An 18,639-nucleotide genomic window follows, 5' to 3' on the forward strand; every position below is an offset into this window, starting at 1 on the left:
TCATCGGCATCTATTAGTACCTAAAATATCCTTGGCAGCTTTAGGGACAGGAAATAGGGTTGTGCAGAGCAGAGCTAGGTGTCACAATAAGGCAGAGATCAGTCATCTCCCCTTCCATGTATATGATTCTTGTAAAGGAACACAGAAACAAGAGTGCAAATTAACTGCTATGACCTATTTTGTATTCATTTCACTTCTACAATAAAGAATTTTATCCTCTATAATTCATTCATTAGGTTTCTTTTGTAAGTTTTACTCTTTATTAAACAGTTCTACTATACTGAAGCAGCAGAATGAGCTAAATGAATCCATCATTTCATAGCTCTGAAAGTGAGACTGGAAAATAAGTATCTAAAGCCTCCTCCCAAGAAACTAGTATCAATACTATCTGGATGATAAAAGTGAGGTGTTTAGAAGGCAAGTCTAACAAGATGACATGAATATGGAGGAATTTTCACTTTTTCCTTCTACTGGCTTCATTCATCACCTACCGGCCGAAACCTCCACTTCTTGCTCAGCCTGAGAACCCGCCTCATTCCTTCCAGTGTATTTAATAAAAACATACAATACATCTTTGTGAAGGAGACATAACACAAGACAGAGGACTGCCCCACATGTATGACAATAACTCTTGACAGCTCTTCCTCCTACACAGAAGGAAAAAAGAAAGGAACTGCACATCTGTCACCTTGGCAGGTCCAACACAGAGCGAGCTCACCCCTTGGCATCCCAAGTACAGCACTTTTATTTGTTGTTCTCTCCTCTTCAAGAGCGAATGCAACCCAGGATATGAAGGGACCCAATGCTGGTCAGTCCAAAGGGAATGTTTTATCTTAAAAATACCAACCCATCCAGCCCTGCAAAACACGCAAAGGGGGAGCAAGCCCGGCAAGACCCATGCTAGTAACTGCTTACAGGTCTGCCCACTCCCTTGAATCTTAAGAACCTATCACAACAGCGGAAGAAAAGATGTAAAGAATGCATTCCTAATGCTAACAGAGTACAAGCTAAAGAATGCATTCAAAAAGCAAAGACTGATTTTAAACAGAAAGTGAAGAAGCAATAAAGTGCTAGTAGGATATCTCTCTGTTCCAAAGCACTACAAGATTTTTCCCCACTGCCAACAAACCAGTGCACTAATCCCCTGCAATTATTGTTCTTATAGCAGGTAGAGACCATGAACAGAGATGGAAAAGCAGCCTTTGCAGAGCAATTATCATCCTTGTCCAGATAGTCTGTGGCTTTAGCTCTGTTACCAAGACCCCGTGCAGTCGACCTGCCCTACTGAACTTGGGGACACACACTGCAGGAGACACAGGCTGGCTCAGGACCCACACCCAAGAGGACAAGTAGCCTGGGTGTCACTTGACTCAGGAAAGAGCTCCTGGAGGCAGTCATCCAACTCTGTTCCATGCTGAGCTTGGCCCAAGTCACCATTCACCCCAGGTCTTTGGGGACTGCTTTTGTTTCCAGAACAAGTCAGGCAAACCAACATCAAGCACTAAGGTTATATTACAGATTCGTAGAATAAAATCACAGAATTACCTGGGTTGGAATAGACCTTAGAGATGATGATGATGTTCCAAGGCCCCTGCCATAGGCAGGGACATCTTCCACTATACCAGGTTGCTCCAAGCCCTGTCCAGTCTGGCCTTGGCCACTTCCAGGGATGGAGCATTCACAACTTCTCTGGGAAACATGTGCCAGGGCCTCACTATCCTCACAGCCAAGAATTTCTTCCTAATTTCTCACCTAAACCTACTCGCTGTCAGTTTGAAGCCATTCCCCCTTGACCTGTCCCTGTCACTACGGTTCCTGATAAAGAGTTCCTCCCTGACTTCCCTGTAGGCCTCCTTGAGATGATGGAAGGCTGCTATGAAGTCTCCACACAACCTTCTCATCCAATTATATATTCTTCCCTATATATATAGTCCCTATTACAAAAATAGGGGCTATATTTTTCTATTATTTATTATTAGCAGTGTGTTATTACTCCATTTACCAATGCATTAGCATTGTTACTGGGGAGAGAGCTCTACTGGGACTGGAAATTATGGAAAAATATTAGAGAAAAGAAGTATGAAAACCTCTGTTCATTCAAGAGCCTGAATTCTAGGAGTGCTGTTGGAGAGCCCTTGGTAAGGCTGTTTCCAGGCTTTTCCTGCTGAGCAGCCTTCTCCTGCAAGGCATCCAGGAGCTGTCCATCCAGGACATCAGCCCATTCAGGCTGTCCCAAGAGAAAGCTGCTCCCCCAGCCCATGCCTACAGTTCCCACTGTAAGTCACATGAGAGCAACAGCCCCTGGCAAAGCCCAAGGTCTCTCACACACACTGGTCACTTGGCTTGTTACATAAACCCCACAGTCTACCCTTTTTATATTGCTTTTGATTGAATACAGACAGCAAACTCAGTGCAAACCCAATAACGGATATAAAATCAGACCTATACTGTGAGATACAAGTCTGAAGAGACGTGGGAACCCAGTCCTAAATATGAGCCATGCACCACTTTGAACAACTAACTCTTATCTCAAAACTCTTCTATCTGTGCAATCATAGCAGCTGCTAGTCCCATCCTCACAAGAATGTTTTTATGTATGAAAACTGCCTTACAAATGGCAAGTGCATGTATTTGAACCAATTTAAATACATGAAATAAACGGGAGATGCAAACAGGATATGACACAATTGGCATTTCTGAAGTTTCAATGGCACTTAAATAATGTTCCATGACATCACACACAAGAATCTAAATCATTTTCAAGACAGCATAAGGCAATAATATTTTTGGCCAGTTTATAGCAAGTTAATACCCAACTTCCATTTAAAACATTAAGCCTGCATGTTTAAGCAATTAAGGGGGTCTTTGAAAATCCCAGCAAGAAAGACAATAAGCTGTAAATCAACCCTTTCAAAATGATAGCAACCCCCTCCCCTCCACTATCATTAGGTATTCCACAAAAATGTATTTCACTTCCACAAACACATATTACATCATAATGGGTCAGAGACACAGCTAAGCAAGAGTGATTAATAGTATTCATAATACTTTTCAGACATATTAAAAACTTTGATTACAAACTCTTAATATGAATGGGGAAGTGGAAGATCATTCCCACATTACTAAAATTTGTCAAAGACACTTTTGGAAGTGTTTTTCTTGCTGAAACTAAGTCAGTCTAACAAATCCTGCAGGAAAGTCACATCTTTTATAACACAAAGAAAAAAAGTTTAATATTTAAAGCTTGCTGTTGTTTCCTCTTTTTCCCCACTGTGGAACCAAAACTGATTTTCTATATAAGAATTATAAGACAAAAGGTTTCAAGTGATTTGATAAAGGCAGACCTGCATTTTTGAAGTTATATGAAAAAAGGAGAAAAAGCATTAGACTAATTCAAAGATTTAAAATTAAGTTCATGCAACAATTCACATCCATTTCCCTTCAAAGTGAAATTGAAATTTAGGTTGAGACTTTTCTTTTTCAAAGAAAGTGCAAAAGTGAAAACCACAAAGGAATTAGGCACTGGCTTGCATTCTACAGGGCTGAAACAGAAGGTAGGCAAACATTACATTGTTATTAGAAAGTCAGCATAATTGTGATAGTAATTCAAAGACACCAAAAAAAATTGCTTCCTTTACACAATCAATTTTACAACTTACAAATCAATTTCTAGACCAACAATATATTCCATCAGTTACCTTACAGTCAGGCATCTGTTTACCCAGAGTTCTGACAGAAAAATGTATAAACTCACCTTGTCTTGGTTTTCCTTATTCTTGTAACACAGATTTCCAATCAAACGAATGAGATGAGATTTGAAACCCACGGCTGGATGTGAAATTTCTTCCTGCCCTGCCACAGCATGTGTGGCAGTGAAAATATTTACAGCCTGTTTCCCAGCAAGGTGAGTTAATCTCAGGGTATCTAAAGAAAACATTTCAATGTATTACTGTGAGAAAATTAGTCTCACTTGGCACAGAACTTTACTATTAATTTTTGAGTTCAAAGCTAAGCAACATGATTTCAGATACTCAGCATCATGTCAAAGAACTTTGAAAGTTTACTCCATTGTGTGATTTGTGCTAATATAACCAACCACAAAAGACCAGCCCAATGTCAGAAGGCATTTTTGCGTACTTTTTACACCCTTACATAGTTCAGACATGAAAGCTGAAGGCTGCTGCTACTGATCTCCACCTAAAGAGTCAAAATTTGTAGGCTGTTGAGAATTCTGGCACCATAAATATATTACTAAAACCAAGATTTTTAGAAAACTTCCTGTAGTTTGAATTTGTCACAGCAATGCATACTAACCACAGAATCACTTTTTCCTGTCTTCTTCGGCCTGTTCCTGGCACTGTAGCATGACAAGAAATTTCAAGTACACAGAATTACAGAATAGTTTGGGTTAGAAAGGACTTCAAAGATCATCTCGTCTTGACCCCTCTGCCACAGGCAGGGACACCTTCCACTATCTCAGGTTGCTCCAAGCCCTGTCCAACCTGATCTTGAACACTTCCAGGGATGGGGCAGCCACAGCTTCTCTGGGCACCCTATGCCAGGGCCTCACCACCCTCACAATCTAACCCTACCCTCCAGCAGTTTGAAGCCATTCCCCTTGTCCTGTCACAGCAGGCCCTTGTCAATAGCCTCCCTCCATCTTTCCCATAGGCTCCCTTCAGGTACTGGAAGGCCACAATTTGTTCTTCCTGAAGCTTTTCTTCTCCTGGCTCAACAATCCCAATTGTCTCAGCCTTTCTTCACAGCAGAGCTGCTCCATCCCTCTGATCAACTTTAAGTTTCCTTAACACACACACATGCACAAAATAAATCCTGTTGTTAGTCATCTTACTGTAAGCCATAAATCTAAGAACCCATCACCAAAAATAGAGGTTTTGTTGCCTTTTAAGTTATTCTTTTGTTGTTGCTAGAGGTATTTTCTTTATTTGGTTATTTGCTTGTTTGGGCTTTTTTACAGGAAGGACCCTCCAACATCTCAAAAGAGTCACCACGAACAGCTGTTTCAGCCTTTTTATTTTTTAATTTTTACCTATTTTTCTTAAAAATACACAAACTTTTATAGTTTTTTCACAATGGTGGTGTACCTCAGTTTCAAAGTTCTAAGATTTAAAAAAGCACAGGTCATGGTATGTATCCCCCTCCTTCCTCCCTGAGCATCTCTGGAACATCTTGGCATAATTTTCTTTGTGTACAGTCCTTCCCTTGCTGTTTCTTAGCTTCTTTAAAGCTGACCTTTAAAAGTCACTGAATTTGGTTAATAACATTCAAACTGCATTTACATTACAGAAATTTGGGAAACAGAAGGGAATAGGCACAGAGGAAAAGTCCTTTTTCTACTTCTTGAAGAAATTCTTCCACGCATTCAGCCAATGGAAGAACATAGGAAGCAGCTGTCCCTTGCACCACTCTTTCCGTAAGAAAAGAGCATTGCTGGTACTGGAACCGAGGCTCTGGTGGGCAACACAGGCCAACAGAAAAAGTGGAGAAGCAGAAAATTTCCAGGAACAAATCAAATATTTGAAAATGCAGATTAACTCCATCTCCTATTTATTTATCTTATTCAAAGGCCAGAATTATAATTACCACCAGTTGTGAAAAACTTATTTTCATTCACAGAGCACCAACAGTTAAGCCTTGTGGTTGATCACTCACCTACAGCTGTTTCAAGCAAACCAGGCAATGCCTGCAGATGTTCCAGCTGGCCATTGTTTGAGGTCATTTCACAAAGAACATCGAGAAGACGAATTGTCACCAGTGCTTCCTGGAATGAAAACTGTATTTCTGAAAATGGCTTATGAAGGATATAAAAAAAATATAAAACCAGAAGTGTAAACAGGGAACAGGAACTCTCAGCTCCTCAGGTTTTGTGCAGGTCTTCCAAACTGCCAAGAATAAATTTATATAAAATTAGGGCAACTTTCTAAAATAACAATAATGTATTAGATTGCAATAATTTCTTTTCTACAGTTAGTGTTATAGCTGCCCGAAAAATCATGGGGAAACCAAAACAGAGCCATAAGGGATAAAATTTTAACAAAAACACAGTAGCTTCCAAAAGCAGAAATACAGAAAATTACTAGCTGAGAAAATTATTTCTATATAAATGTTTTCTTTGAGTTTATTCAGTCGGAGTGTTCCACTTTAAAGACACAAACACCGCCTGCAAGACACCAATTTGTTATCCGCAGGAATTCTGTAAAGTTCTGTGGTCAAACGAACTCTGGCTGTGAGAATTTACATTATTCTTGGGTAAATAGGACGGCGATCAGAGATGCAGCATTTTGGTTAGGTAAAAGGCACACAATTTCATTTGCATACTATTTATTCAGCCAAAGAACTATTTTTTTCCTCACAGAATATGTTGGTCCTGCTTATAATGACAATCGGGCACTTACAGAAAATACCTTAAGAGCACATGACAGAATTTGGAACACCACATATTGCTCAAGAGCCAGGCTGTGACTGCAAGATGATCCCACTCACAATGTAGTACGTAAACTGCAAGTAGCCATGAAAAGGCTCAGACTTTGGTCACAGTAACTATTCCTGCCCTGTCTGGTTCAGGAAAAAAAAGGTTTACTTACCAACAGTATAATATTTTGGATCCATAAAATCGACACATTGCTTTAAATCATCAACTATAGCGTTCAGTAATTAAGTAGTACAATTATATTCATTTGTTGCTCTTTGAAAACATCAAATTGCTACAGGGTCCAGGTACTAAAGCTGTATTTTCATTTTTTGACCCATACAGGTGTAGGAAAGAGCAAGTCTTGCCCTGAATTATTCAGTAAGCTGCTTTCATCAGCACATAGACAGACTCTAAATACATCAGCCATTATCCTGTTATAAACTAAGAATACCCCAACTGTAATTCAGAGACAGTAACCAGCTTTTTACAATTTTTAAGAGGAACAGATTATTTAAAAACCATAAAAGAACTCCCAAATTCTCATGTATATTTGAAACTTGCTAAGTTCAAAAAATTCTTCCTTCCCTGCTGCTAACTTTCCAAATTGGTTTTTTTTTCCCTCTACCTGTACAAAAGAAAGGCAGTAAATGAAAATACTTCCTTTTGAAGTTCAAAACCCAGAACAGCTTGAACTCTGACAGACAACTTGATATGGATATAATCTGAAAAATAAATAAGGAAATAACTGAAGACTTTTTAAATAAACATATTTTGAGCAAGACGCAGAAAAGATGTTCCTTATAAAGAGATGCACTAAGTCCAGGGAATGGCTTTATTTTTCAAGTATGGTTGAAAGTTAGTGCAAGCAAAGTGATGCTCAAGTCAGGCTTCGAATGGAAATGCTATTTTAAACATTGGTTTAAGCACTGCAAAAGCATATGATTAGCTTCTCATGGGTTTAAGATGCAAGCTACAAGACCTGATGTTCCTTACAGAAACAAAGAAGTGTCTACGAATAACAAATTAAACAGTGGATGGGACACCCATTCAACATCCTGGAAGTCAGGCCAGTCCAAGGACTGTTCCCAAAAGTTTTCAAATGTGGCCTCAGAGTTCTGGAGTCTAAGGCAGCTTACTACTACCGACATGGCCTGAGCAAGGCACTTGGCTTGTGGGCCACAGAAAAGGCCAGGCAAAACCTAGCTGAGTATCACAGATGTTGCCTAAAGCATTTTTAATGACAGACTGCACATGCACAACTACATTTTTTGCAGCTAAGTACAACTGCTACACAAAACCTAAAATATTTATACAATTGTGGAGAAATTGGTGCAATTCTTTATAATTACTTGTAAGAAAATAAACAGTTTTATGAATTTAGGCTGGCATTTCTCTTTTCCCATGGCAAGCGTATGTTGTGAACAAATGTATACACAGACATGCATGTACACTTATTGCCCTCCATTTATTCACCTATTATGACTTAAATTTTCTGTTCATTCAATGAGCCCCATTTTCCCACCAGTGATACTCAACTTATCATACATCCTGGTTATGTCAGAGAAGAATAAGAAGTCAGTGTCAAGCAGGGCAAGTTATGCAGTAATACTCAGAATATTGCTGTCCCAGCACCTTCTGGTTGTACAGAGATCTCCTTCTGGTGGGTGCAAACAAAAGGTTTTTTTTCCATGAACTGAAACCACAGAAAGTGGTTTGGAAAGTGACCACAAAGGATAAAAAAACAAAAAAGGAGGTCAGGGGAAAAAAAGTAAAGATGGAATTGTTTCAATGTATGTCCTCTCACTGCCAAGTTAGTACCTTTTCCAGAAGGAGTCAATTAAGTTATCTGACATAACTTAGACTAAACAGTTGGGGCAGTGGGGGGGAGGCTGTGTTTCTTGGACAGGTAAGAAGAGATTGTGTGCTTGTTGGTTTGTGTTTTGGTTTTATTAACACATCCAACTACCACCACCCCTTAAAGTGATTTACGGTATTTTTTCATAACACCGCTCAACATACTTTTAAAATTCTCATGTCTATTTAAACAAAAAAAAAAACCCAAGCAAGTACAACACTTTTTAACACTATCAAATAAAAGCATTTAAGATACATGTTTTTTTACTTTGATAATAAATTATTTATGACACTTCTCCTCTAGAGTTTCTAGAAATTAAACTATTGCACATTAATTTTGTATTAATAATAAAATTATTCTGACTACATGCATATTACTGCTTCCCATCTATGAACAGAATAAATGTTTTTATTTTGATTTCTATTTGAATCATAGGATCATCATAGAATCACAAAATATCCTGAGCTGAAAGGTAGCCACAACGATGTGGCTCTCACCACATCCAGCTCACCAAGTCCAACTCTTAAGTGAACGGCCCATATGGGGGGGTGGTGTTATCAACACCATGCTCTGACCAACTGAGCTCATCTCAGGGTCATGGTCTGAGTTGGAAGGGACCTTAAAGCCCATCCAGGGCAGGGACACCTCCCACTATCACAGGTTGCTCCATGCTCTGTCCAGTCTGGCCTTGGACACTTTCAGGGATGGAGCATCCACAGCTTCTCTGGACAACCTGTGCCAGAGCCTCACCACCTCACAGGGAAGAACTTCTTCCTAACATATAATCTACCTTTACAGTCTGTCAGTGTGAAGCCACCTTGTCCTGTCACTACATGTCCTTCTAAATTTGAATAAATTACAGTTCACGATTCAAATAAATTATAGAAGTGATCCTTAGTAAGATAATAAAATATCCAAATATGTGACGAGTTTAACATTTTTAAAATTTTGAAATATTTAACAATGCGGCAGACTTATTTCAAAGTACCATACCCTTTGCCATCCTCAAATTAAAAGCAAAAGTTGGCTGCTGTCCTACAGACTCTACAGTGTGCTCTGCCACTGTTTTCCCGACATAAACTGGAAAATATACTGTTATGTATGCCCCCTTGGGCAACAGTGGCAGTGAGGATTCATCACTTCAAATTCTAGTACTTAAGTGGTTATCAGTCATACCTCATCTTCTGCATCTGCTGCAGCAGTTAACTTGAGCACAGCTCCACAGTTCTCTTGGAAACAGACTGCAAGGAATTCAGCATGTCTAACAAACACATTCATTTCTTCACTGATAACTGAGTTCTTGTCACTTACTTTCACCATCATCAGCTCCAACAAAGTAACTCTGGAGACAGAAAACAACTTGTTAGTCAGATTCCCTTAGCCACATAGAATTACCAGTAGAATAAGCCATAGTTTAAAATTATACAAAAAATTATCATGCTACTAACAGAGGATTTTTAAGAATTAACAAGTCTCATGAATACTGGCAATCAGTTTCTGTCTGCTGTTTTTTTTCTGTACAGAATTAATTTAATTCTTCATTCAGTTAATACAATCTGGCCAGACAGTCAGTATTTTTCTCAAGTCTATTTCAATTTATAACTTTTTATGTCCTAACAAAACATTACTGAGATTGCATATTCCCTATGTCTAAAATTTACAGTAAACCAGCTCTTAAAAGCTGTTGTTAAGCATAGCAAAATAAGCACAGACTATTTGACAGCTTCTGTTTGAAAAATACAGGTTTTCACAGCCCTGGACTTGCTCACAGCCCTTCACTAACTCTCCCCCACAACCCCAAAGCAATTCTGAGTACAAAGAGGGAAAATAAACATTGATGTGCATACTCTGTTCTTTACAGTCATTTTATAATTGTTACTAGACGGACGAAGCAAATCCAAGTTAATCACTCATGTACCCAGTCAGAGATATTGGATGTATTAAGCTGGCAAGTAAGTAGATACATAATGAAGCTGATGCATGAAATCTACTTGGGTTCGGTTTTTTAACAGCTTTAATTTAATTTTATTTCCAATGTCCTTTCATGTTGTCAGGGCAAACTGGAAGTATTTTGTGGAAGTAGGACTTGGACATGGCAGAGGCCCTCCTACAGCGCCCTGCTCCAGTCCAGCGCACAGGGACTGGTGAAGCCTCACTGTCATTCTCTCAACTTGAAAGGACACTGTTTATTGAATGAATTCAAAAGCCGGCTCAGGCTTTTCTTTCACTGAAATATTTGAAATTCAAATGGAAGGATGGACATTTAAACATGTGGAATAGTTCAAATGCTTTTTCTTTTAAATTTACCAAGCAGCTTGTCAAAAGAGGAAGAGAAATATCCTTTTCTATGGAAAAAGCTCGGTCACTGCTTTTTTAACCTCCAAGAACCCACCTCTATTAATCACAAAACAGCTACTTAGTCCTTGCTAAACTCAATTTTCAATGTCATTAATACAGCTGCATTAAACTATTATCTGAAGGAGGACAAAAAGCTTTTTCAACATGGCAGCAGATGCTGCTGGCACATTCGGCAAAGGGCAGACTCTGGACAGGAGGCTGGAGCAGCCTCTCTCAGGCTCTGCTCGCGTTCTGTTTGCTCTGCAGGTTACAGCTGGGTGCACCCTGCCCATCTCCAAATGAGCGGAGTCCAGCTCCCCAACACCCTGCACTGACCAAAGGCTTTCCCATTTGGCATCCCACATAAAACCTAAGCCCACAGATCTGTCATTCACCCCCAACACAGAGCTAGACTTGACATGTCAGTTTTCACCAAGTTTACAGTCTTTCAAGCATATGCTCAGCTAAGAATACAGGCTGGTCACAGACTTGCTGAACACAGAATTATTCCAATACTGCAATGGGTTGACCCTGGCCAGATGCCAGGCACCCACCAAAGCCACTCTCTCACGTCCCTCCCCTCCCCCCATTAGCTGGACAGGGGAGAGAAAACTTCATGAAGGGTTCATGGGTTTAGATAAAGGCCATGAGAGATCACTCATCAAATACTGTCATGGGCAAAACAGGCTCGAAATTAGATATATAACTCAAATTTATTACTAACAAAATCAGAGCAGAATAAGTAGAAGTAAAATAAAACCTTAAAAACACCTTCCTCCCACTCCTCCATCCTTCCCAGCTTTACCTCCTACCCCAGCAGCACAAGGAGACAGGGAATGGGGGTTATGGTCAGTTTATCACCCGCTGTTTCTCCTGCTACTCAGGGAAAAGAGTCATTCTCTGCTGCACCATGGGGTCCCTCCCACAGGAGACAGTTCTCCATGAACTTCTCCAACGTGAGTCCATCTCACAAGCAACAGATCCCTGCAAGCTTCTGCAACGTGAGTTCATCCTGTGGATGAAAGTCCCCTTCAAACTGCTGCAGCGTGGCTCACCCTACCCTGGGGTACAGTCTTTCAGGGACAGGCTGCTCCACCATGGGCCCCTCTCTCCCCAGGCCTCCCACGGGGTCACAACCTCCTCTCAGACATCCCCCTGCTCTGGCATGGGTCTCCTCTACGGGCTGCAGGTGGATCTCTGCATCCCTCATGGATCTCCATGGGCTGCAGGGGCACAGCTGCCTCACCATGGGCTGCACCATGGGCTGCAGAGGAATCCCAGTTTTGGTGCCTGGAACACCTCCTCCCCCTCCTTCACTGACCTTGGTGCCTGCAGAGTTGTTTCTCTCACATTCTCACCCCACTCTTCTCTGGCCACAATTACAACTGCACAATGACCTTTAGTTTTTCTTTCTTGTTAAATATGCTATCACAGAGTCGTTACCACCATTTCTAATTGGCCCAGCCTTGACCAGTGGCACGTCCGTCTTTGGAGCTGCCAGGGATTGGCTCTGCCGGACATGGAGGAAGCTTCCAGCAGCTTCCTGCAGAAGCCACCCCTGTAATCCCCCGCTACCAAAACCAGGCCATGCAAACCCAAAACAAATACTATCTTCTGCTTGACAGGATTCTAGTCAGTGCTTCTTGCACCAATAATCCAAATAATAAATGTTTAAAACTGACAAGTAATCCTTTTGTAAACAAACTGGAGAGTCACCACACTTCCATAAATCCTATTAAATAGATTAAATGGCTGCCAATAGGGCAATCTTCTGGAACTACTCTTCCCCTTGCAATATGAATGAATGTCTTTTTCAACAACTGTATTCCTTCCAGAGAAACAGGAGTGACATTAAAACACCACCTGAATGTAATTTCTTTTGAAGTTTTCTGGTCTCTTTAGGCATTCTAGTTAAATTGTCTTCCTGAGTTTTCTTCCAGGCACAGTCTTTCAGGACATGCCTATCTTTCCCTGAATTTCAAGCAAGTCTTGCCATTCAGCTAATAGTTTCCTGAGAGCAATGTGCTTTGTTCTGGTGCAAGTTCCCTTACATTCCTTTCTTCTACTGTTTCTCTCAGTCTTCTTCCAAAACTCACCCTAATTTTTCCAAGTTAGTTCTCCCAGACAGTGCAATTTGCCCATTTCTTTTAAATGATCTCACAACTGTTCAGCCATTCAAATGACAGCGTTTCTTCCTACTTGTTTGCCCTGCAGCTAAATACAACAAATATGACAACTGCTAGTACCAGTTGAATTTTTGTAACACTCAGTTCAATATCTCAAATCTGTGTATTATATTTACAATTATACTTCTGTTTGGAAATAATCATGCCATGTCATCTTTCTTTTCTTTAGGCACCACTGAGGAAGACCTTTTGTGAATCTCTTGCAGTTTTTTTATCCCCAGCCAAATTTAAACCAGCTCTTCCTGAAGCTGACTAAATTGGCATAAACTTAGAACAACCACTATAAGGTATTTGCAGTCATCAGTAAAACAAACTTCTGTCTCCTACAGCCTGCAAATAAACCACAGAACTCAAGTGCAATTTAAATCTGAAAGCTCATTATTACACAATAAAATGCTGCCTCACTAAGCCTAAAACTAGTAGTGTAAAATTCTATTGATTTTCTTAGCATCGAACAAGTGTTTTCATCAAGTGTGCTTTGTTTATAACCTCTTAGCAAGTGCCAGACACTTGGGACATCCTTCCTCTGTGACTTAGGCTTCTGCTTCCTGAAACACTTCCCTGACAGCAATGGTTCCATGAGACAAATTAGGCCCTTCCTCAAAACTTTGACTTCTTTCATCTTCAAATGATACTTTCAAGAATCATATTAAATGAAAACTGGCAAATTTGTGAGCAACTGTAGTTCAGTGCTACCTTCAGTTACTCTGTGTCTGTGAGCATTGCCAGGAACAAAACTGTCCCAAGCGCTGACACTGGCAGCCCTGTAGTTGAGCATTAGCAAGAAGTGGTGCTGCTTACAGGACTTGAGTGCCCATTTCCTGGCAGGCAATTCCATCAATGGCTGCATCCTTCACCATGGACACTCCACCTGACAACACTAAAATCAAACCTAGAGATGCAAGTACTTGAGCATCTTAAAAATACGTGAAGCTCTTCAGCTGCACTTTTTCATGCTGTGAATTAAAGCAAAACCCCTTCTTAGAAGGGACAACAACAGATGTACTCGCTTTTGAAGATTTTATAATGTAATTAATACAATCAAGGCATGAACTTTCAGTGTCCATGGTCAAGGTGAACTTGGATGAACGCAAACCAGCCTTTTTCTAATTACTTCTGCCAAATACCTGCCCACACGTGCAGGGAAATCTCAAATCTGGCAAAGAATTCAAGAACCTACACTCTTTTAGCTCAATGGTCATATCCTTCTGCAATAATCCCTTCAAGAGAACCAGCAGGCAAGCAGGCATTGTCACAACACCATGTACTTTTCCAGGCCAGAATACCACTAAAAATCTGATCACATTAACACAGGATTTATTTCAGGCCATTTGCACACTCAGACATACAACACATTATATTTGTTTGGAAATGAAAGAGAAAGTTGTCCAGGAGTCAGGAATTTCATTTTAATTGAAAATTCAAATTCCTGATCAACTTGTACAAGAACTGCTTCAAGGCAGGCACCATGGCCACTGTAACACAAATGCACTGGATTTCAACTACAGGAAATACTTTGAATAGTGCAAATACTGTGAATAGTGTGAATAACTGCGGTTACAGAGCCACATACGCTCTGGGCATCCCAGGCAACTGCCAGCTTTGGGAGTCACCACTAATGGGTATATTTGCAAACCTAGTCAGCACAGCTCATTTCATTTCAGAAAATACATTTAAACTACCTGTATTTAATGTGCATGATAGAGAATACTGTAACTGAGGGCTACAAAATATTCATGTGCTCCAGTTGCCTTCCCCAGACACCTCAATACCACATCTATCCGTTCTTCATTTATAGGACTTGGTCAGCCTCACTGGACACCCAACACAGCAATGTTTGCAGTGAAGACTCCTCATCTCATTTTGAAACAATGAATTCCCTGTCCTTTGAGGTTTATGGCTACCTTTTTCTCCAGTTCATGACAGTCAAAATGTTTTTATCTGAACTGGATATGTCTCTTCATGTAAGTCATAAGAATGCATTCCTAAATACGCTAACACTACCTAGGAAGATGCCAAGGCAGGGTTTGCTTCCATAGCTCAGATGGAAAAAGATTATTTCTACAGCACTTCCATATGTTTGTCAGTAAATTAAGCAGTGTCAAATTCATAACACTGTACTGCGATTATGTCTCTGAAAAACTTAATGGAGCTTACTTGACTGGCAGAACTCATGGAATTGATAACAAATTCAGCAGATATGCTCTAACTAGTGATCCCACCTGTAATCATCTATATCATGCCTACACCAAAAGCCTTCGAGGTGAGGAATCCGATCACTATCTATAGTATTGCTGCGACCTTTCTAAAACTGATTACACCTACTGCTTTAAGTACAACTGAACATCCTAACCCAGCCCTGGCTATCCTCAAAGGCATTATGAAAACATGCAAACTGCCATTATGATATTCCCCAAAAGAATTCAGTCCAGCTCATTCACTTAAAACCGTTATGCAGCACCTACCTCCTGGTACATTAAGCACATAGCTCAGATTTGTTCCCATTTGGTCATCCTGAATTATGGAGGTAAACAGTATTTCCCTCCTTACCATTCCCATCCCATCCCATCCCATCCCATCCCATCCCATCCCATCCCATCCCATCCCATCCCATCCCATCCCACCCCATCCCACCCCATCCCATCCCATTCCTATATAATAATGATATTTTATTTACGGTTCAAACCCAATGCATATTCTTTCATTGTCTGATATCCCTTTAGTTTTTTTATAATCTCTGATCAGTGTCTGATCCCTCGCCTGTGGTAACACTGGAAACAACACAAAACACAGAAAAAAACACATTAAGGCATTGTTTTGTTTAGTGCTTTGCCTTTCACCTGCAAAAACTACAGAAGAACTTGCACCTGCCCTGGGTGGATGCAGAACAAAGTAGGCATGTTAAACACATAAATGAGACCATAAAATCTTCAAGCAGTTGGAGGAGCTGTAGAATTCTAGCAGTGTTTCCCCAAATTTGATTGTCTTAACAAAATATCTTTTTTATTCTTCCTCAATTCTCTATTAAAGCAATGAGCATTTTTCCATTAAAGCAGTGGCCATTTGCCATCAATTCAGTACACATTTACTCAAACACTTGAAGGAAAACTATCAATACTTCTTCAAGGTGAAGGTTTGTTGAAGCTTCTCAACAGTGGAAATATTAAATATTAAGTAGTCACGGGCATCTGCTCATCTATGGTTTGTAGGTTCTGCTAACCAGTACGAGACACACTTCCATCTTTCATAAAGGCTTCCCCTTAATTTCTTGAAATAACAGAAGTATGAAGAGCTGAGGACATTTCTAATTGAGCTGTAAAACTCTGCAGGGTGTGGTGCTCTTATGAAATCAAGACCCAGGCATGAAATCCTGTCCTTTTTTTGTGTGAAGTATTTCTTTACTGAGTAATGGCGCCAACCTGGATTCTGCAACCCTACATAAATCACTGCCAGTTGTGGCTAAGCTGTAATGTTAACCAACCAATTTAAAACCATTACTGACATAGAAACATGTATTTAGAGATTTTGTGCCAACTATGAAACCACACGGTTTTTCAATCATGTGAACAGGATACTCTATATGGAATGCTAAATACTAAAAGCCGCACTGGTTTTGGGGTTACCTTTCTTGATTGCTCAGTTTGGCATAGAGGGCTTTTACCAGCTCTGGACATTTCAGCAAATGCTCTGTAAAAATCAGGAACCTGAAGGAAAAGAAAAAGAAAGTCTTACTGGTGCTGTAAAAGCAGTATCTACATTTACTCCAAAGTTAGTTCTACTTGTAGATGAACATGTGTTGCGTTTTTGGTCCTACTTGCTAAGAGATACAAATCATCACAAAATCATTGCACACTGTCCTGCAGTTTTTTTCCTAACATAGCGACGACCATTACTCATCAATTCAGCACACTTTTACTCACATGTCTGAAGGAAAGCTGGCTGGAGTATTAGGTCAGTTAGATACACCACAATTCAAACAATAAAATGCTCATCCAATGTTTACGCATCTAAGCAAAAAGCCAAAACTTAAGATTGAAAATTATTATTCTATTCATCACAACACCATTAGTAAGCCCAAACAGTCAAAAAAGTACCCAAAAATATATTGATTTTTCTTTAAAAAAGGCAATCTAACAAAGCATGAAAGCAAATGGGAAGTTCTTTGTCAGACGCAAGGCAGCAAAGCACTTTTCTCAGCTTCAAAAACATACCCTCCTTGCGTAATAGAGACCTAAGCTGAGAACCAGTTCTAAGTCCTTGCTTTACAAGGCAGGTAGATATGGAATCATAGTGTCTCATGGGCTGGAAGGGACCCACAAAGATCATCCAGTTCAACTCCCAGCCCTGCACAAGATACCCCCAACTTTAACACAAGGATCTTGCCAGTTGAAATACAGTGAAGTATATTTTGTAATAAATTATCAAGCTTTTTTCTTCCTTTCACCACCTTCCCTTTCTCACACCATATTCGGAGTTTCTGTCTGGAATACAAAAAGACCAACAGATGACTAGAAGTTGACAAACTGGCCACTGGTTCCCTCTTTCTCTTCACCAAAGTTTTGTGAGGTATCTATGATACCAACCTTCCTCAAAAAAGGGTCTCTTACAAAAACAATCTATCCAAAACTGGCAACGGCTCATTCTTTCTTCTTAATACTTCTCTGGAAAATATGGTTAGCCTGGTCTTGTGCTAATGTACTAGCTAATGCTAGTATTTACACCGTTTGCTTTCCCAAGCACCATCCACAGCAGTCCATAGCAGGTGACAGTCATTTAATTTCAACCCAAAGTCATACTCCCAGCATTATGGGAAAAAAACAAAGTAGGTAAAAGTACTTAGCTCTTGAAATCACATCCCTAGGAGCACTAGCAGTGATATTTATGCTGCACAGGTACACACAATTGAAACAATGCATTTTGAAAGTAGCATATCTAGGCTACAATAATTACAAGTCAAGTCTCAGAGTACCCTCTGAGCTGATGAAGCTACAGAGGAAGAGCAGCTAAAATAATATTAAAACCAAGCAATTTCAATATTCCCTCCACCTCCTCCCTCCCTAGTTTTCCCTTTGCTGACAGCCTTTATTTTGCATAGCTGTAATCCATTACATAGCTAATAAGAAGATCACAATGAAGCCTTCCAGCTGCAACAAAGTGTTTTTTGGACAAGTACTCAATGCCGATTGGGCAAACAGGAGAATAAGAGGTCCAAAAGATTAACAGGCATTATATTTCTAATGGTAACTGTGGACTTAGCCAGCATCTGGCTCAGTTAATGAAAACTCAACATTTTTAAGAGGGGGAGGAAGAAAAACTATTTTCTCCTGCACTTCTTTTTAATGATATTTGTACACTCATTCACAAAAAAAGTCTGCAGAGGTATAACGAATCATCAACTTAAAACTGGCATGCTAAGGAGTGTACAATTGATCCAAGAGTTTTTCAACACAAATTTCAAAAAACACAAAGACTTGCCCAAAGTCAGCTGCACGAATGTATCCAACCGAGCTGCCCAGACTCAGACGTAACACCCAAGTCGAGCCATCAGCAGGGCAGGCAAGCACAAATCTTCCACAGTTCCTGAACTAACAACTCACAGCCATCCACAGTTAAACCTTCAGAATCATCACAATCAACTTCATTTTTCACGGACTTAAGTAGAACGACAGACTTTTGTGTGGAGCTGCAGAAGAAAATAGCACAGATCAGTGCTGTCCAGAACACAGAACTTGGCCTAAGAATGTACAAATTTCAGCTGACAATGCAGTGGAGTAAAAAAGTGCATTTGAGGAGACAGCCTGAAGCCCAATTTTTCCATTTTGCAATTT

The 18,639-nt window shown here is 40.1% G+C and overlaps 1 protein-coding gene across 2 annotated transcripts in view; it reads right to left on the reverse strand.

The window, feature by feature from the left end:
• The window catches only part of ATXN10 (ataxin 10), a 98,861-nt gene that overhangs the window by 42,367 nt on the left and 37,855 nt on the right, over positions 1–18,639 (reverse strand). The window contains exons 6-9 of one of the 2 annotated variants that reach the window (XM_069003456.1): positions 16,435–16,515; positions 9,465–9,630; positions 5,674–5,794; positions 3,755–3,924 (exon numbers count right to left, since the gene is read on the reverse strand). In XM_069003456.1, coding sequence (XP_068859557.1) covers positions 3,755–3,924; positions 5,674–5,794; positions 9,465–9,630; positions 16,435–16,515 — 538 coding nt within the window. The remainder of the gene's footprint in view (positions 1–3,754; positions 3,925–5,673; positions 5,795–9,464; positions 9,631–16,434; positions 16,516–18,639) is intronic. The other variant, XM_069003457.1, reaches the window with a different exon arrangement.

The sequence above is a fragment of the Aphelocoma coerulescens genome, chromosome 1A, assembly GCF_041296385.1.
Source record: "Aphelocoma coerulescens isolate FSJ_1873_10779 chromosome 1A, UR_Acoe_1.0, whole genome shotgun sequence".
NCBI classification, from domain to species: Eukaryota; Metazoa; Chordata; class Aves; order Passeriformes; family Corvidae; genus Aphelocoma; species Aphelocoma coerulescens.